We start from the raw sequence: 20,908 nt of genomic DNA on the forward strand, positions 1-20,908 counted from the left end.
CTGCCTGCTCTCCATAAAAAAACGGATAACAGTCGTGCGTTGCTTCGCAATCACTCTAATTAAGCGAGTTCCTTTAATTCAACGTGTCGTATGTAGCAATCAAACCTTGCGTGATGACGAGAATGACGAGACTATCGTTATCTGCCAAATTAGGGCAGGTCAGGTGCGCCGTGCGCAAACTCGGTACCCACCAACTGAAATTACACGCAGAATATAGGGAAACAGTCTGGTTCTAGCGTTGGCGAATCAAGTTGAGTCGGGAGACTGTATATTTCAGTGTATGTTTGCACGATCTTCTAAAGTCGCATCGGTAAGTAACTGTTCGGTTAAGCCACACGGATAGCCAACAATCATAAATGTTTTGTTACTTTTGCTTTAGGCAAAAAATAATCCGAACTGAACAGTACTATCTACCCAGCTAAAAGCATCTGCTCGCTGTAGTAAAGCTTTGATTATCTAATTTGCTGGATTTTGGGGGGCTTCATCTGGTGTATGACAACACAAATCCAGGAGAGAAAGGTTATTGCTTAATTAAGACAAGAGAATCAACACTTTTATTTCCTGGTTTTCTGTAATGCGACTCTGTGACATATGGAAGTTTATATGTAAACTGGCTATACACATATAACTGAATTAAATTAAATTAAATGTTATTCTGTTTTCAAATTGGGTAGCTATCTACCCCCTGATATTAGCTATCAGCTAAATTAATATTTCCTCAGCTGTCCTAGCATGTAGTGCCACATAACTAGTGCTCGTCACGCACGTATACGGTTCTTGGAACAAGTTAATTTCGGTTTCGTTTCTCTCGTAAGTACCGTGTTTGTCTTGCGCAGGTTTCAGTACAGCTGCGGTCTGACTATGGCAGAAGACATGACGTCTCTGCTGAGCCTCGAGGAGGAGCTGACATGCAGTATATGTCTCAGCCCTTTCCAGAGCCCCGTGACCACTCCCTGCGGCCATAATTTTTGTCAGGATTGTCTCGATTTGACATGGCAGGAAGACGCACAGGCGGGGTTCAACTGTCCACAGTGCAGGTGTCACTTCGCCACCAAACCCGAGCTGAAGAAGAATACGGTTCTTGACGCTGTGGTTGACAAGTTCAATCTGAGGTCAAAAGGCGAAATCCCACGCGATGCTACGGCGAAGTTGGAGATCGAAGTGGCGCCAGTTTTATGCGACACTTGCATGGAGGCAAAGGCATGCAAGACCTGCCTCACGTGTATGGCATCGTTCTGTGCGGAGCACGTGAGACCGCACCTGGAGAACCCAGTTTTTGGCATGCACCAGCTCAAGGAGCCACTGTCTGATCTCCATGAGCGCATTTGCCCAACCCACTCCAAAATGATGGAGTTCTTCTGCGTCCAGCATGTGCGTGCTATTTGTAGCTTCTGTCTGCAGCAAGAGCACAAGGGCTGCACATTCTCTACGCCAGAAGAACAACAGGTTCAGCAGGAGGTCTGTAATTCCTCCCACTGTGAAAGATTGCGGCTTAAACATTTGCAGTGAACTCTTCCAACGTTTTATTTACCTCATAACCTGTTTTTCTTTTCTAGTCTGAGTTAAAGAAGAAGCTGGTTCTCCTGGATGGTAAGATTGAGAAGACCTATTTGATCCTGTCCCAAATGAAGGAACAGCAATGTGTCCTGAAAGTGAGTATCTGTTAGGCACTACTAAATACGCACTGCAGTGTTCTTAGGCATGTTCATTTAATCCAGTCACCACTGTACATGCTCAGCCTTGTTGTGCAGTGTACTGTATATAATTGTTTTTAAATAACAGTTTTCTGATGGTTCATAAGTAGACCAAATTTGAATTTGAATTTTGAATTTGAATTTTGAATTTGAATTTGAATTTGAATTTGAATTTGAATTTATTTGTTTATAATGTCGTGGACAGCCCCCATGAATTAACTGTAAACAGTAAATGGAGCAGCTTTAGCCTACATGACTAATTTCCAGCTGTAGTCCCCGGCCAGTTGACAATAGGCTCCCTAAAATACATTAGTTAAAAAAATAATAAAATTACAGTTGCAGCAAGGACAAACAAATGGAGCAAGACATACAAACATATCAAGTACAATTGGAGCAAGCACAAACATGCGGGGAGACAAGACATGCAAGCACAAATGGCAGCAACATCAATGCAGTACATGAGATAAAACAGTACAAGGGGACAAGGGAAGAGCAAATAGTCATAGCAGACATACAGACATAATAGCATACAGACACAGTAGCATATGTAGTTGTAGTTATCGCAAAGCCATGTTTTAAGGTATGTTGTAAAGGTGGAGTATGTATGTATATTTTTTATGTAGGTAGGTATTGAGTTCCAGTTTTGTATTGCTATAACAGAGAATGATAATTGACCAAATGTACTTTTCCTAAATGGGACTAAGAAGTCGCCTCGTGTGGTGCTTCTGGTGATCTGACTGGTATTGTTACATTGGATTATGAATGAGTTAAGAGGAGGAGGAGCAGTGTTATGCAAGACTTTGTAGACCAGGCAGATGTTTTTGTATTTGATCACATCTTCCCAGCTCAGAAGTTTACGGTTATTTAGGATGATACAATGATGAGAGCTGTTAGGCTTCTGGTCCAGGACTTTAAGGGTTTGCTTGTAGAGAATTGCTAGTGGTTTGAGTGACGAGCTGTTAGTTTGTCCCCAACTTGTCAAACAGTATGTCAGATGTGACATAATCATGGCGTTCATGTATAATTTGGCAGCATTAAAAGGCATTACATTTCTGATGTATTTAAAATTAGTTAGGCTAAACTTGACTCTTTGGCATACTTTCTTAATGTGTGCTTTGAATGACAGATTGGAGTCAATAATGATACCCAGATATTTAAATTGTGGCACAATGCTAATATCTTTACCTGAGATTGATATATTGGACACGGTGTTACATTGTCTTTTAGTGAAAAACATTCCTACAGTTTTATTTACGTTAAGTTGAAGGCATGAACGGTTCAGCCAATTAACTCATTGATCCAAAATATGCGTGTGCAAAATAATTTTGCATTTCTGATGAACCCATTCTGTCTTCTCAGTATGACAAGGCATGTATACACCTGTGCAGAACAAGTGATCACAAACTTTAAAGATCTCATTGAAATTATTTTTTGCAGTATAAGAAAATATTATAATATCTTATTTTCATATAAAATCTCTGATAGTTCCCGTTATTCACAATATGGAACTTTGATAACACCTTACAATAGGGTTACATGAATTGGCACTGAATAATGCAGTTGTTAACTAGCTAACTACTAATAAGTTAATATGTATGGCTTTTTTAATACATTTGTACTTAATTAATTCATGCTAACATCTACATTAATTATGCCAATTCATATTGGAATAATAAAAAAAAGTTTATGTATTTCTTAATGGTTAACTAATTATACGTTTATCCTATAGTTTGCTAATGTATAAATATCCCTGTGGCTAATACATTTGTTAGTAGTTAACAAATACAATTAATTAAACTAATGAGAAGTTAATTTAATGCTTAATTTCATGCTCTTTTATTTTCCTAATTTGTAAAGATTTACTTTTTTTTAAGTATGTCAACAAAGGTGTGCCTTTGCACTGCTGTCGTTCTTTCTCTCAATCTCACTGATACTCACTGAGTAAGCATATGACGGCAAGGCTTCAGCAGTCCAATGGAATAGTCCACATAAATCTTTATCAGTTTTATTCAAAATGGCAGTTGTCACCTTCTGATTGGACGTGGCATCCAGAGATCAGGAAGCGGGTGCTGCCGCCACTCAGTCAGTTCACACTCACATTGAAGAGTTTCTATCCTCCTAAGTAACTGTCCCAGCTAAATTGCAGTTGTTGGCTAAGTGGATTGGACAGATTGTACACTGTACAGTGCAGCAATGTGAAGGTCACGTGTGTGTCATCTCAGGACGCGTCCACCAATCGGAAGAGGGAGCTGGAGCTGGAGTACAAGCAGATCAGGGAGCTCATAGACGCGGATGAGCTGCAGGCCATGAAGAGTGTGGAAAAGGAGGAGGAGGCTGCCCAGTCCAGGCTTGTCACCTTGATGAAAAGGTTTGACCAGAACATAGACGAGATGAAGGGGGCAAAAGATCGCATCGACGGCCTTCTGGCCCGGACCCAGTCCCTGGCTTTCCTGCAGGTGATCCTGTCGTAGAGCAGCATGAATCCAAAATGTGAATTTCAGGGTGCCTCTTTATTGTTTTGCATCTAGGACACTCATCTGAATCCAAGTCTTCTATATACCTATGTACAGTATATATACTGTATATACTGGAACGGTAGTTGTTGCCATGGCAACAATTAATGGGAATACAAATATATGAACATAGAGAACCCCAAATACATGAATCTTAGAAAATATATGTTGGGTACAATAGTTGTTACTCATTTAAGGTATGTCTCAATTGTTTCAGTAACTGCTAAAAGAGCAGAATAAAAACACCCGCATTTCTGCCCTGGTCTTCTGTTCTAGGCCAGTGTAGACCTGCCTTCATCTGTGGCATTCGAGCCGTATGTTCCTCGACTCAGCATCAACAACAAACGTGTCCACCTTGAGTCTGCTGCTGCACTGAAAGAGTATCTGGGAAACATACTGAAGCACCCTGTCGACAATAGAGCTTCACTGCTCAGACCAGGTGGGTGTCTGTGTCTGTGTCTGTGTCTGTGTGAGAGAGTGTGAGAGAGTGTGAGAGAGTGTGAGAGAGTGTGAGAGAGTGAGAGAGTGAGAGAGTGAGAGAGTGAGAGAGTGAGAGAGTGAGAGAGAGTGAGAGAGAGTGAGAGAGAGTGAGAGAGTGTGAGAGAGTGTGAGAGAGTGTGAGAGAGTGTGAGAGAGTGTGAGAGAGTGTGAGAGCATGTGAGAGAGAGATGTATGCATTGAGAAGAAAAATACGGAAATAAAATTGATGGCATTTGTTTCGCAGTAGATGACCAAAGGAAATCCCGGAGGAGATGTACCTCATTAAATAAGCATTAGAATATCCTGGTGTTCCGTTTACAGCTGGACACTCGTAACATTACAGTGTAATTTGCCTTTCCAAACTGCATCATCAGTTCTTTCCTTTGTATTTGTCAAGTCGTGGGTGGCCTGTAGCGTAGTGGTTAAGGTAAATGACTGGGACACGCAAGGTCGGTGGTTCTAATCCCGGTGTAGCCACAATAAGATCCGCACAGCCATTGGGCCCTTGCTCCAGGGGAGGATTGTCTCCTGCTTAGTCTAATCAACTGTATGTTGCTCAGGATAAGAGCATCTGCCAAATGCCCATAATGTAATGTAATGTAAAGTAGTGTTTAGTAAACAGTCTCCCTTAGTGAGTGCTTAAAATGTTCCTCAAATCCATGTGTTTACAGTGAGGAACAGTATTACATTTTTAAACTTGTTGCTCATTTGTAAAATGTGTATATGGAAAAGTGAGTCATCAGGTTAAGGTACCAGTCTCGTTCTAGTGGATGGGTGAGCCCATGGCCTGGAAATTGAATCTCAACCACGCCAATGCTAACTGTGTCTGCTAGCCCTGTCGGGCTATTCGGTGGCTGCCTTGCCCGTTGTTTCACAGAGTAGGGATCCATGTCACATAACTTTTCAGCGATATTCAGTTATAAGTGCCGTTTGGCATTCCATACTTCGGAGAACACTTGTTTGTCTGCGCTCTTGAGAATTGAAAGCCCGGGGATCCAGTTATGAGTGCTGGTCTAAAATGTAAATGTAAATGCAAATGGTATAATTGAACATCCCACGAGGGGGAAAGGGCAGAAAAAATAAGTACAGAAGCAGTTACTTTCCTTCATGCTCTTAAGAAGACACAGCGTGACAGCTGCTAAGTCACTTAATGTACACAGCCACCAGCATTGTGCTATCCAGACCAAAAAGTAAACATTCCCGATTTCCCAATTTCCTTATTTCTCTTCTAAGTGGGAGGCAGCATCTCCCCAACTGCCATTACAGCAAAGGCACTATGCCAAAACCTCTGAAAAAACGTATTGACTTAATTGAGGTATGGGAAAGTTTGCCTGATATCTAACTGTCAGTGCTTCTATGTCATCAACTTACCAGTCTCTCCTGGCGGCATTCTCTTCCGCTGTCACTGCCGCCAAAGCAAAATACTACAAATTCAGAACTCTATTTCTAACCCCTGGAAACTGTTCTCTATTTTCTCCTCTCTCCTCAACGCACCGCCTCCTCCACCTCAGTCCTCCTTCGCTGCTGATGACTGCTGATTTTTTCGATGAGAAGGTCACAGACATCCGCAGATTCTTTACAACCACCGCCCCCCTCTCTGCGCCCTTCCCCCCCTCTAGGCCCATCCCTTCCTTTTCCACTTTCTCCCCCCTTACAGACTCTGATGTCTCTCAACTCCTGCTCTCCCACCGCTCTACAACCTGTGCCCTTGACCCTATCCCCTCCCCTCTTCTCTTCTCCAGACTATCACACCTGACATTCTCCCATTTGTCACCTCCCTTGTCAACTCCTCCCTGTCTTCTGGCTGTTTTCCAGCATCCTCCAAGGGGACCCACATCACTCCGCTGCTAAAAAAGCCTACTCTGGATCCCTCCATCATCCAGAACTACCGCCCGGTATCTCTTCTTCCTTTTCTTTCTAAAACCATAGAACAAGCCGCTTCTACTCAACTTTCTTCTTTCTTTTCTAACAACAACCTGCTAGACCCCCATCAGTCTGGCTTCAGATCAGGCCACTCGACAGAGACCGCGCTCCTCTCCGTCAGTGAATCTCTCCATGCCGCACGAGCAGCCTCCCTTTCCTCTGTCCTCATTCTTCTTCTGCTGCCTTTGACACTGGGGATCACTCCATCCTCCTGTCCGCCCTGTCAGCAACGGGCATCTGTGGCACAGCCCTGGACTGGATTGAGTCCTACCTCTCTGATTGCTCCTTCCAGGTTGCCTGGGCTGGTACGGTATCGACACCTCAGCCCCTTGCCATAGGAGTTCCCCAGGGCTCAGTCCTAGGCCCGCTTCTTTTTTCTCTTTACACTCGTTCCCTTGGCCCTGTGATCACTGCACATGGGCTATCCTACCACTGCTATGCGGACGATACCCAACTCTTCATCTCGTTCCCACCATCTGATACACAGGTTTCAGCCCGTATCTCTGCTTACCTGAGTGACATCCAGAGCTGGATGGACAACCACCATCTAAAGCTCAACCCAGGTAAGACTGAAATGATATTCATCCCTGCTAATACCTCTCCCCATCTGGATCTCTCCATTTCCCTCGGGGATACCACACTCACGCCATCACCCAGTGCAAGGAACCTCGGTGTGGTGATGGACAGCAGACTGTCCCTCTCCGAGAACATTGTGGCGGTGACCCGGTCATGCAGGTTCTTCCTATACAACATACGGAGAATCCGCCCCTTTCTCACCCCCTACTCGACCCAGCTCCTGGTCCAAGCGATGGTTCTGTCCCGCCTGGACTACTGCAATTCCCTCTTGGCTGGCCTCCCAGCGTTCGCCATCAGACCCCTCCAACTTATCCAGAATGCAGCAGCTCATCTGGTCTTCAACCTTCCCAAATACTCTCACGTCACCCCCCTGCTTACTTCCCTCCACTGCCTGCCTGTCATGGCTCGCATCAAATTCAAAACATTGGTGCTAGCCTTCCAAGCAGTTACGGGGTCTTCCCCAGCTTACCTCCAAAAAATCATCAGACCCTACACCCCTGCCAGACCTCTTCGTTCAGCCTCCACAGGCCGCTTGGCACCTCCCCCTCTCCGAACCTCCACCTCACGCTTACGACTACTGTCTGTTCTGGCTCCACGGTGGTGGAATGAACTCCCCGTTGAGGTCAGAACTGTAGAATCTCTCCCCACCTTCAAGCGCAAACTGAAGACGCACCTCTTCAAGCAGCACCTCTCCCCGTCCCTCCCTACCTCCCTGTGAACCTTAATTGTTGTCTTTCTGTGATTTACTTTGTGTATCGGTATTTTTAGTTGGCTAGGTAAACAGTGTTTGGATAGTTAAGTTTGGTCACTTTTGCTTTGTTGTTTGTTTGTTTATTTGTTTGTTTAAAAAAATAGTAATAATAATTAAAATAGGCCCTGGTCCTTATCTTTGTTGTACAGGTAGCAGTTGAAATTGTACTTCCCTCTAGGGTCTTTCAGCGCACTTATCCCTGGTTATGGGTATGCACTTTGCTGTACGTCGCTCTGGATAAGAGCGTCTGCCAAATGCCATTAATGTAATGTAATGTAATGTAATGTAATGTAATGTAAGGAGATAACGTGTGAGGATCAGACCTGGGTCAAACACTTAATTGTTTTAGATTCAAATAGTTTTCTTGGCCTTACTGAGCTTGTCTGGTGTATTGGAACCTATGAAATACTCTCAAAAAGTGCAAACCTTGCCTGCTGGTCCTCTTGGTTAGCTCAATTGCACCAGGAAAGATAAATGGAGGAAAGAAAAGTAAATGAATCCAAAACAATTACCTACGTGACCCAGGTCTGGGGAGGATATGTAAACCTGTAACTTTAGCTATAGCTTTAGCCTCACATGGGTCGTTACGTTATTTCAATTTCCTGCAGAGATTTGGAGGAGTATGCCTGGCAATGGTGAGTTTTAGTATTGATTTCGTATTCAATATAATGAAAATAAATTGAAAAAGGACTGAATCAATGTTCAATTGGGTTAACTGATACTGGACTTTGGTCCTACAGGATCGCTCTATGGCATGTTTTCTACATAAAGGAAACGATTGGGGGTGTAGCCAAATTGGTTTAAACAAGACAACAGATGGCTAAATTATTAATAATGAACAATACTGATTATTAAGAATGAACAGTTCAGTTACTAGTTGTACTTAAGCCTCTGCGACCCTTCAGAACCAGTTGAATCACTAAATGGGACGTTCTCTTCTGAAACCTTCTGTAATTCTGGGTGTGAGGGACTACACTGGAATTGTGTGTAATTCTGTTTGTTTGTGTGTCTTTGCTAATGTTCAATCAGGTTAACTGTTTTTGGTCCTAGAGGATCACACTCATGCATGTTTTCTGGCTTTCTAATGGAAACTCATAATTGGGGGTGTAGTCAAATTGATTTAAACAAGAGAACAAAAAGCTTAATCAGTGGGCCTTACTCCTGGTCATGGAGCCGTAGGGTGTGAGCTGCAGCTCTCAAGGACCAGGAGTGAGAACCACTGGGCTAAATTATCTGCACAGTTCAGTTCAGTTCAGTTCGGTGGTTGGGGGGAACAATTCTGGGTGTGAGGGACTGCACAGGAATTGTAATGGCGTTCAAAGGCCATTGCACTCAGTTTATCTAGATTTTTTTCCAGCTGCCAAGATGGCTGGTCCTCCACACTTCATTCCAGTTCATCTGCAAAATCCACTTTTCACAGGTGAACATTGTATGAGTGTGTCTGCATTGTCTTCACCCAGTAGAGCTAGCATTGTTTACAGGTTTATTGTACAGTGGATGTACTGTACCAATGAGTGTGTTTTGAAATGCAAAATTTAAACTTCAAGAACCTCTAAAGTAAAATGCCTCAGGTTCATGATTGTAGCAGTTGTCTTCTAAAAGATTTGTGAATTGAGGATGGCGAATTCTGCCACCCAAGTTTTGGGTGTTTTCTGGATAATAGTGTTATGGCTTCATGATCATATTCATTGAGTTGTTGCTGGGTATCATTTATATTTTCTTTATAAGGACATAATGTATTAACCCTGTAAATACTGGTCCCCTTCTTGTTATTACTCTTGTGAGAGGGAGGTTGGATTCTCCCAACTGCCATTACAACAAAGGCACTATGCCAAAACTTTAGAAAAAGGTATTGATTTGATTGATGAGTGGGAAAGGTGGGAAGGTATGTCTGATACCTACCTGCCAGTGCATTTGTGTGTGATTGCTAGATGTTGCGTGTGTTTGTGTATCATTGCTAGTTGTTACGAGTGTCTTCAGTGTGTGTCTCCGGCTTAGTCTAATCAACTGTAAGTTGCTTTGTAAGTCAAATGACACGTAATGTAGTTGTGTTTAAGCCTCTGCAACCCATCAGAACCTGTTGAATCACTAAATCACTAAATGGGACTTTCTCTTCTGAAACCTTATACAATTATGGGTGTGAGGGACTGCACAGGAATTGTGTGTGATTCTGAGCAGTACCTCTCTACTGGGGCATTCAAAGGCCATTGCACTCAGTTTATCTAGGTTCTTTTCCAGCTGACAAGATGGCTGGTCCTCCACACGTCATTCCAGTTCATCTGCAAAATCCACTTTTCACAGGTGAACATTGTATGAGTGTGTCTGCATTGTCTTCACCCAGTAGAGCTAGCATTGTTTACAGATTTCTTGTACAGTGGATGTACTGTACCAATGAGTGTGTTTTGAAATGCTAAATTTAAACTTCAAGAACCTCTAAAGTAAAATGCCACAGGTTCATGATTGTAGCAGTTGTCTTCTAAAAGATTTGTGAATTGAGGATGGTGAATTCTTCCACCCAGGTTTTGGGTGTTTTCGGGATAATAGTGTTATGGCTTCATGATCATATTCATTGAGTTGTTGCTGGGTATCATTTATATTTTCTGTATAAGGACATAATGTATTAACCCTGTAAATACTGGTCCCCTTCTTGTTATTACTCTTGCGAGAGGGAGGTTGGATTCTCCCAACTGCCATTACAACAAAGGCACTATGCCAAAACTTTAGAAAAAGGTATTGATTTGATTGATGAGTGGGAAAGGTGGGAAGGTATGTCTGATACCTACCTGCCAGTGCATTTGCGTGTGATTGCTGGGTGTTGCGTGTGTCATCAGTGTGTTTGTGTGTCATTGCTGGTTGTTGGGAGTGTCTTCAGTGTGTGTCTCCTGCTTAAGTCTAATCAACTGTAAGTTGCTTTGTAAGTCAAATGACATGTAATGTAGTTGTGTTTAAGCCTCTGCAACCCATCAGAACCAGTTGAATCACTAAATCACTAAATTGGACTTTCTCTTCTGAAACCTTATACAATTATGGGTGTGAGGGACTGCACAGGAATTGTGTGTGATTCTGAGCAGTACCTCTCTACTGGGGCCTTCAAAGGCCATTGCAGTCAGTTTATCAAGATTTTTTTCCAGCTGACAAGATGGCGGTTCCTCCACTTCTGCCAAATCCACTTTTCACAGGTGAACATTATATGAGTGTGTCTGCCTTGATCCAGTAGCGCAAGCTTTAGTACATGTTTCTTTCTGTACATTTGATCTGCTGTAATGTGTTTTGACATGCTAAATTTAAACTTCAAGAACCTCTAAAGTAAAATGCCACATGTGAATGATTGTAGCAGTTGTCGTTTAAAAGATTTGTGAGTTGAGCATTGCAGACTCTGCTGTTGTGTACTCCTGGTGTTGTACTCCTGGTGTTTTCTGGAAAATAAAATATTATGGTTTCACTGTAATTTTTATTGATTTGTTATATTCATAATTTATTCATAATTTATATTTCCTTTATAAGGATTCCATCACAATGTAAATCCTGGACCCCCTCCTTCAACAAAGCCGGATCAGAAGAAGAAGAAACCCCAGCCAAGTAAGTCATGATTTAAAATTTTCAGAATTCAAATTTGAGGCTTAAAGAGGCAGAAAAAAATAAAATGAAATTATGCTTCCACTAGTAGTAGTAATTGTCCATCCAGTTGGCTGAATTGTGACATGTTTTCTATATATCTGCAGTAGCAAGTTTCTTACTAGTCCACCTGCCAGCTACACAGTTGGTGTACTTAGAAGTGTGGTAGAAGTAGGTTAGTTAGATGGAACCATGCAGAAATTAAGGTCTGTGGATGTCTATAGATTATATGTGAAAAGAGATGTTTTTGTTTCATTTTTCTAATGTAAATTTTGAAGCCACTGGGGGTAGGACATACAATGTCCATTTTATGCAGGTGAGCTACAGCAAATATCTATAAAACATGTCACATTTCATTTTTGGGTGAACTGCCCCTTTAAGACTGATTATAACATTTTTAGATCTGTCAATCCCAAAATACATTTCTGTTCTGCTGAAGGTAGTGACACATTTGTGAAATGCATGTAAATTTATCTCTCAATTACAGACAGGAAACCTGATCAGGATTTACCTAAAGAAGAAAGTAAGAAACTAAAATTTCTGAACCACTGAAGCAGAGATGTCTCCGTATAGCTTTGTCATAAATATGTGACATTTGCAGTTGAAACACCTTGGACACTGTTTAATTGTATCTAAAATGCGATATATAGGTATATGCAGAAGATAATGCCTTAAAGGCTTATTTTGACTACTCAGAGAAATGCAACCATGTAATTGCTGTTTATTTTGGTTGTTTCAGAATATGGGGACCTGTTCCCATTCCTTAACAAGGCACATTCAGCCTGTGGGCAATTGATGGATGAACTATTGTCTGAAATAAGTACTTGATTTGTATTATTGCTTTCCTGAATTGGAATAATAAATAAATAAATAAATAAATAAATAATAAAGAAAGTACCAGGGCAAGGAATCAGACCCCCCTCACCAGGAGATTCGTACATGAGTTGAGGGTCAGCCACTTCACCATACAGTCTCCCCAGGCCAGCTGGGATGAGCGAAAGGCTTGGCCGAGCTTTGTTCTCAAATAATTGGCACTGAATCGTCAAGTGCCAAAGTGGAGGTTGAGAAGCAAGTAGCCATGGCGAGCACTGGCATTAGAGTGCTCGTGGAAAAGCAGCTACTGTAAAGTTACTTCATGGGTTGCTGGACCACTGCTTGTGGTCGGTACGACCTGTACGCTTTCTGTTGTTGGTGTACATTGTACCAGCGTGTGGAATTCTGCCAGTAGAATATAATATCACTCTCACAAAAGAAAATCAGTGAACTAATGGGCAGATGAAGTAAGTGAGAATGCTCTGTCAGTTGCATTCCAGAATATTCTGAAAATAACTGGGTTCACATCCGGTGACTGAGAAGGCCAAGACAAGTCAGTCCTTCCAATTATTGGGACACAATCTGTGGTCAGGAGTATTGTCACTTACATACACCCATCTCTGGAGGAAAGCAGCTTGCATTACATTACAGGCATTTGACAGACACTTTTATCCAGAGCAACGTACAATAAAGTGCATACCCATAACCAGGGTCGAGTGTGCTGAAAGACCCTAGAGGAAAGTATAGTTTCAGCAATACTTTAATATGAGAGGATTTGAGAGGAAGCTGATAGCTGAGTAGTATTAACTAAAGATCAACATTGACCTTGTCTTCTAAGGTCCTGACTGCACCCACGTCATACCAGCAATATGCATTCCACACCATGCTGGAACCACAAAACCACAACCTGTAACACTGTTGTGGTTCCATTTTCATTGTTCCCCTGTAATGACCGCTTTCGAATAAAGTGTAATCATGAGCGAGTGAAATTTTACATTGAATGGTGGGACATGTAGATGTTGAATTAACTGTATCTTTTTTTTCCCTTCAAGAACCTTCAAAGAATAACCCAAATACTGGCAAAGATACAGCTGGAGCTCAACCCAGTAACAGACCAGGTGTGTTGGTGCATATTCTCTCATCTTCATTTTAAAACTACAGTACTATGCAGAAGTCTTAGGCACCTAGACTTTATTATATTTTTTTGTGTGTGTTAGTATAAAATAACTTTTTGTATTTAATGAAAAAAAGTAACATATTACTGTAAGCAATTGACTACTTTTTACATAAAAACTTGATCAAGGCTGTCTGAGATCAGAAGCAAGGACCCAACCAAAGTCTGCAGAAGAGTTCTCCAACATGGTTGGAACAACCTCTCTGCTGATTGTCTTAGCCAACGCTGTCCTGCAGTTCTATATCTCAGAGAAGTGATGCAGTTTTAACGATAAGGGTGGTCACAAAAAAATATTGATTTGATTCAGTTTTTAACTATTCTACCAAATTACTAAAATGTAATGTCAAATGTATAATACGTTTATTTAGGACCTTTCATTGAATTATTTTTGGAAGAATCTTATCTATACATGTTATACAGGTGCCTAAGACGTTTGCACAGTACTGTATGTCAGTGTGAACTTAAGTTGAATCTAAATGTAGAATCAGGGTGTTTTTAGTTGTTTAGAGTTGATAGATAGAGTTTATAATTCCATCAATGAGCCATACTCGTTTGGAGCATATATTGTACTGTTGCACAAGCATTTCCATCAGTTTGTAATGAGCAAGAGTCACATTCAGTTGTCATGTTTCAGTGGTAATTAAATACATTAGTGAATTGATTCTCAGTTTGTTTCAATGTGCATACAGTGGGAGATACAATACTGTCTCAACAGCATTTCATGAATTTTGTCTTCAGTGAATATTAGTTTTTACATGGCAGAACCGCAAGCTGGCCTTAATATCTTAAAGAATCCCACAATTTATAAACCTTCCTCATACTCCCCCAGCATTCAAAAGCAAGGGTGTTTACAGATAGGTACAGGAGGGCCTTGTATCCAAGCAACACAAGGTGCAGTCATAGGAAGCATGAGGGTAATCATAGATGTAGCAGGTAATACAGGTAGCCTGTCCTTACAGGTTCTAATGCAACAGGCAGGAGGCGAAGCTACACTTTAGCTAGCCAGACAGTAAACAACTTTTACAGTTTGGTTCTGTAACGCATATTTGGACATAATTCATGTTCAGTTTTTCCCCCTTCTGCTTCTTCAGAAGGAATCTTCAAAATTCTACTGCAAAGTACAGACCTGAAGAACTTACTGTATGTCATTTTGCAGAATGTGGAAGCCCTTAAATGAGCCCATTAAAGCAGTCTTACAGTTTTAAGAGCAGTTGTTGGAATAGGAAATATTGACTCCTTCTCCAGCTTTTCCATCTAGATTCCACAATTCATGGCCCTCTGACAAGAACATTGTGCAGTGTGTAATGCTGGGTACTCACTCGACTGGTCTTTTCCCATTCTTCGTGACTGATCTGCTCGCCACACCTTGCCTTGTCAGACAGGGCACCGTTTGTCACTCTTTGCTGTGGTTTCACCTGAATGCTTTCTCTCAGCAGGCACACCCTACAGATTATGCACTTTAATATGTTTCCCCCGTTTCCAGGAAAATGCGTTGAGTATTTTAATGTAATTCTTCCTAGTAAACCAAAGTTAATTTATTTTTTCCTACAGTGACATTCGGAGCCTCCCCAAGTCTCACTGCTCCAGCTAAAAGAACTGAACTTCTTAAGTGTGAGTTGATTCTTATTTCTTTAAGCAAGGAAAAATCATTTTGTACTTACAATAACATAAAACACGTAACGCAGAACAACCACAGATGACTGTTGATGAATAGAGTGTGTTGAGTTTCTGTTGAAAGACAGTGGCTCAGGTGGTAAGTCGTCTGGCAGTCGGAGGGTTGCCGGTTTGATCCCGCCCTGGGTGTGTCAAAGTGTCCCAGAGCAAGACATTTAACCCCTATAATGCTCCTGACGAGCTGGTTGGTGCCTTGCATGGCAGCCAATCGCAGGTGGTGTCTGAGTGTGTGTGAGTGTGTGTATGAATGGGTGAATGAGAAGCATCAGCGCTTTGGATAAAGGCACTATATAAATGCCAACCGTTTACCATTTTACCATGTAGTTGAGCGGGTTTCTCAGTCTGTGTTGACTGATGTGGTGAAACTCCGGCCTGTGTGCGTTCTGACCGCTCTGCAGACGGCACCGTGCTGAAACTGGACCACAGGACGGCACACAAGCGCATCATTCTGTCGGAGGACTTCACCAAGGCGTCCGTGTCCGACGAGCCGGCCGGATACCCCGACAGCCCCGCCCGCTTCTCCGTCTGCTCGCAGGTGCTGTGCACCAAGGGCTTCTCCCAGGGCCGGCACTACTGGGAGGTGAAGATGACCAGCAACAACTTCTGCGGCGTGGGCCTGGCCTACAACAGCATCGACCGCAAGGGCCCCGCCAGCCGGCTGGGCCGCAACAACCAGTCCTGGTGCGTGGAGTGGTTCAACGTCAAGCTGTCCGCCTGGCACGGCAGCAGCGAGACGGTGCTGACCAACCCCAGCCCCAGTCGCGTGGGCGTCCTGCTGGACTGCACCGAGGGCACCGCCACCTTCTACAACGTGGCCGACCGCGCCTACCCCTTCCACACTTTCGTCTACCCCTTCGCCGAGGCCGTCTACCCCGCCTTCTGGATCTTCTCCAGCGGGACGGCCGTCACGCTCTGCAAGCTGAACTGAGAGCGTGGCCGTCACCCCTCCGGCCCGCCCAACTGAGAGAGTGTCCATCACCCCACCCCAGCCCAACTGAGAGAGTGTCCTGTGTCCATCACCCCACCCCCGCCCAACTGAGAGAGTGTCCATCACCCCACCCCAGCCCAACACAGGCATTACAGTGCCTCCTCACTGAAGCCAATAAAAGCATGCAGAGGTGGAACATCCAGGTTCAGAGAGTGAAAGTGCTCCCCCAGGATTTTGTTCACCTGGGATATAGGGACAGGCATTGAAAATTTGCATGTGCTATAAATGCTGTTATATGTGATATATGTTTCTACGTATTTTTCCCCATCAAATAAACATTCAATATAAAAGGCATACATTCGTTAATTCATAGAGGTAGAACAAAATCAGTTTGCTGAATTCATGGGTTCAAGAAACCCCATGGTAGCACTTTTGCTTTCTGAGTCCTGGACTTTCCACCTGTAAAAGTATTTGATTTACAAGACATAAAATACCAGGCACATAGCATATTTCTGCTCCATTTCACTGAATAGACAACTCCCATAACTAAATGCTTCGCAACTGTTCAGGATGTGAACAGCTTCGTTTAAAAAAAAAAAAAGAAAAGAAAAACTTGCATGAGCTTGTAAGCCTCGTGAAGCATGCTTTTTATTTTATTTTATTCAGTGCTACTTTGTATCAGCTTAAATTGTGTACCCTTGTTTATCAGTGAAACCTTTGGGCATACATAGATTACTACTACACTATATTCGACTTTGACCTCTGTCACTATAGCAACTAGCAGTAAGCCCGGGCTTTATCAATGAATCCATTGAAATAAGCAGTAATGGTATGGGGCCACGGTGGCGCAACAGGCTAAGATGCAGCAGACTTGTGGTTGCAGTTCGCTGCAGTTGCACACCGGGGACCGGGGTTCGATTCTCGGTCCTGCCAAAAGCCAAGTTTGGCCGGCTCAGAAGAAGGCGTGTCGCTCTTGTAGGGCTAATTACTACTAGCTCTAGCTCTAGCTACTAGCTCTAATTGAATTAGACGGGGTACAATTGGCTACCAAATTGGGAGAAAAAAGAAGAAAAATGTTTCAAATAATAATAAAAAAAAAGAAGAAATAAGCAGTAATGGAAGTAATAGTCATTTAAATCAATATTCATAGTGATAATCTTTTTAAGTGATTGTTAGATAACCATCAATATTACAGATGTAATAATAAATAATGTGTTATTAATGTGTTAGATATTTCAGAATGGTAATTTTATCATGCGATTTGTCGGGAACAGTGGTAGTTCAAAAGCAATGCGCTTGATGTACTCAACTCCTGAATTCCTGGTTTTAGAGCTCATTTCATTGACCAGTGTCAACTCATGTCATACAGTTATCCAAAAATGCATAAAGGTCTAGAGAACATAGCATAATCAAATATTTGTTTCTCAAAGTTAAAGCTGGGTTGGCCGATTTTTTTGGGTGGTAGTATGTGGAATTCTCTTCACATTCAGCTAGAAATAAACCAACTGCTCTGGGGGGGGAAATCTTATATCTGTCAGATAGATAGATAGATAGATTTTCAGGGACTGTTTTTTCATCGCTCCTGGTAACTAACATCCAATGAGGCAGCTCTCAGCCAGGAGACAGGCTTACATTACACTACATTATTGACATTTGGCAGACGCTCTTATCCAGAGCAACGTGCAGTTGATTAGACTAAGCAGGAGACAATCCTCCCCTGGAGCAATGCAGGGTTAAGGGCCTTGCTCAAGGGCCCAACGGCTGTGCGGATCTTATTGTGGCTGCACCGGGATTCGAACCACCGACCTTGTGTGTCCCAGTCATTTACCTTAACCACTACGCTACAGACCGCCCCGGCTTACCTGCCTATGAGAATTGGAGCATGTCCCCGAGAGGGGGAGTGAAGAGGAGGGGGGGTTTCACCACTGTATACGTTCACAATCGTTCTTCTGCCCAGATTCTGCTCACACCCAACGATCGTCTACCCCAGTAGTTTGGATCCACTTGTTCATCACTTGCTATGCTATGATTATTATTTTCTTTTTTTTTACAGATGGTATTAGGGTGCATTGTTTAAGGTAAAAGAAAACAAAGTTATATTTACATGTGTATACATTTTTTGGTTTTGGGTTTCTTTAGATCTTTAATCGACTCAACAAGATTTTATTTAATCTTGCGTGTCTTAAAAGTCAAAATGCAGATTTATAATTGAAATGTGCTGCCAGATTTAACTGTGTGAGCCTGAGAAATCTGTGGTTTTGACACTGATCCCACCATTGTGCATTCATAGTTGAAATGCAGATTTGCTGGAAATAGTATCTGCTCACAGCTTTGAATTACCAAAACAATCTACTGTTTTATCAGAACGGTAGATTCTCTGCTCATGGGTCTTAGCGATAAACTCAGTATACGAGTTTCAGAGACTCATAAGTAGAAAGGTTACAACAACGATACAATGGTTTTTTCGAGAAATCAATTGGCTTGCACATTGTTGATTTATATACAGCTTATCAATGAGCGGACAGTTCTGCTTTTACCATTGGTGGAAAATACCAGCACCTCTGTAAGACAGGGCCTGCTTCATAAATGCTGACTTATTATGTAGATCATGAGTGCAGCCATTTTAGTGAATTAGAATTTTGTCTCGTATGTGCCAATTTTGGCATGTCTGTTGAGAGACTAGCACAATGAAATGGAATAAGTCCCGTTCGAATATCCAAGACTTCATCAGAGCGTTTCATGACTTCATTGTGATCCAATGGAAATCATGAAGTGTTGAGGAGTACAATGACGAGACTTTGAATCTGTCTTCCTGCGTGAAGGATTGTTATCCTGTAAAATCCAGCTATGACCCATCTTGAAATCAGTGCAGCTTCAGCTGGTCAAACCATGTTGAGCGTGGAGCTGGTCTGAACTGGTCAACCAGCTGTTTCAAAACCTATAGCTTGAGCTGTTTTTTATTAGCGGGGTATTAACCTAAAACAAACTGGGATGAAGGTAAATATAAGATTAACTGTAAGAAAGCAGGATATGTTTTCATGCCTTTAAAGTCAAGTCGATGTGGATAATACACAGCTTGAAAGGAAAGAAAATAAGTTTGGTTTGGTTTTTAACTTGGATTGTGGACAGTTCTGTTTGAAGTTCCTCTGGGGCTTGTTTCTTGGTAAATATGTGTGTGCTGAGATGAGCAGAGATCATAATTAATTGCTTAAAGATCTCAGTTGCGACAGCAGTGGTTTGACTGAAGTGGAATCGGTCCACTGCCCGACGGCTGCAGTGTAAAATTGCTCTCAATGATGACTGTTGATATGAAGTAACACATTCCCCCTCTGTAGCCTTAAAGGTTTTCAGCATTGATTTAGGCTGTTTATGGGTGGAACAGTAAAGAGACATCAAAGCAGTGGTTTTATTCAGAACCTGGTGAACTGCATGGACCGGTGAAATTAATGTCCAGCAGGACTTGGTATCTCTTCAGGTGGAGGCAGTGAGCAGACCAGTCCTGTCTCTCGTAAGTTACGTTATGGTGGGATAGTGGGGATATCGTGGTTTTCAGTCACGTGTCTCTGGATTGCTCTTGACTACACACTGATGGAACTTGGGATTTTCCTGCTGTTTCACATTGTGTGTTGTCATAGCAATGTTGTCTGGCAATACAGCTGTGCCCTCTGTTTGGGCTTGTGGGTAACTGGAGTCTTCCTTTTTTACAGCGGTGTCCAATCATGTGTCATGGAGGGCCAAGAGTAAGCAGGTTTTCATTCCAACCAATCGCTACGCTCTCCGGTTGAAGGTGTGTTAATTGGTGAAATCAGATGGTGTTGTGATTGGTTGGAATGAAAACCTGTGTACTCCCGGGCCCTACATGGCACCTGATTGGGCACTTCTACATTAATGGTATTTGGCAGACACTCGTATCCAGAGCGACGTACAGTTGATTAGACTACGCAGGAGACAATCCTCACCTTGCGGGTCCCAGTCATGTACCTTAACCACTACCCTACATGCCTTAGTATCTGCTGGTCTGAGGCCATGCATTTCGACCAGTAGAAAACCACTGAACTCTGAAGTTGCTTTAATATTGCAGTTTATTCATTGTACTTTTCAAGTGATTGCAAGCAGGAAATTCACAGGAAATGTGAGATTTCCTGTTAATAATCAACCTACAGGTGATTATGAGAATGTGAATGAAAAAAATCTAACTTGATCTTGGTTTTCTTTTGATATCTCTTAAAGACAACCGGGGGATTGCAAATGACAGCCCAGTATTGACACTGTGCCTTTGTCATTTGTAATATTGCAGGTGATGATGTTACTTTATCCGAAAATCTTAATAAGCATAAGAGCATAAGAGATTATTGTGAATAATACTCTGTTTTTGCACTCTCAACCTTGTGTTGTTTGGAACATGTCAAGTCTTGTGATGACCTTGGTCAAAGCTGTTTATCCATTACATTACGGAGGTGCTACATAACCCCACCTCCTATTCGTTTTCAAATCACTATTTGCTTTATCTAATCTGAATATCTGTAACCATGCTTGCTTAATTGAATTATAAATAAAATTCTGTTTGCTGTGGATATATTTAATGTCGGTATTTTTTAATATATTGCTTTGTGATGTCCTTTTTCTGACAAAAAAACAATGAATATTCACACGGTTATTTAAATGTTGATAAAGTAACTTTATATTATTTGTTTAAGGCCCTAATCCATCTGAAATGAAAGCGCTTTAGAAAGGGAGAGAACAATGGTGACTCGAGCAGAATGCATT

At 42.2% G+C, this 20,908-nt stretch overlaps 1 protein-coding gene across 11 annotated transcripts; it reads left to right on the top strand.

Moving 5' to 3' along the window:
* Window positions 1-175: 175 nt before the first annotated feature.
* Window positions 176-20,713, top strand: trim25 (tripartite motif containing 25). Of its 11 annotated transcripts, XM_061226841.1 has the most exons (14): window positions 176-310; window positions 837-1,458; window positions 1,557-1,652; window positions 3,917-4,150; window positions 4,484-4,646; window positions 8,546-8,572; window positions 9,295-9,357; window positions 10,176-10,238; window positions 11,069-11,116; window positions 11,442-11,516; window positions 12,040-12,075; window positions 13,418-13,483; window positions 15,091-15,150; window positions 15,612-20,713. In XM_061226841.1, exons 2-14 carry the CDS (start codon window positions 862-864, stop codon window positions 16,139-16,141), a joined length of 2,058 nt encoding a protein of 685 aa, XP_061082825.1. In that variant the 5' UTR covers window positions 176-310; window positions 837-861; the 3' UTR covers window positions 16,142-20,713. The 11 variants fall into 11 exon arrangements, with proteins under 11 accessions (XP_061082825.1, XP_061082832.1, XP_061082840.1 ...); XM_061226848.1 differs by lacking the exon at window positions 12,040-12,075; XM_061226856.1 differs by lacking the exon at window positions 11,069-11,116.
* The last annotated feature ends 195 nt before the right edge of the window (window positions 20,714-20,908 follow it).

The sequence above is a fragment of the Conger conger genome, chromosome 2 (assembly GCF_963514075.1).
Source record: "Conger conger chromosome 2, fConCon1.1, whole genome shotgun sequence".
NCBI classification, from domain to species: Eukaryota; Metazoa; Chordata; class Actinopteri; order Anguilliformes; family Congridae; genus Conger; species Conger conger.

Excerpts from the sequence above, each read along its gene's own strand:
- trim25 (XM_061226841.1), top strand. The coding sequence starts at position 862 with ATGGCAGAAGACATGACGTCTCTGCTGAGCCTCGAGGAGGAGCTGACA. Across the intron at positions 4,647-8,545 it reads AGCTTCACTGCTCAGACCAG|AGATTTGGAGGAGTATGCCT; the intron begins GTGGGTGTCTGT and ends AATTTCCTGCAG. Across the intron at positions 12,076-13,417 it reads GGATTTACCTAAAGAAGAAA|AACCTTCAAAGAATAACCCA; the intron begins GTAAGAAACTAA and ends TTTCCCTTCAAG.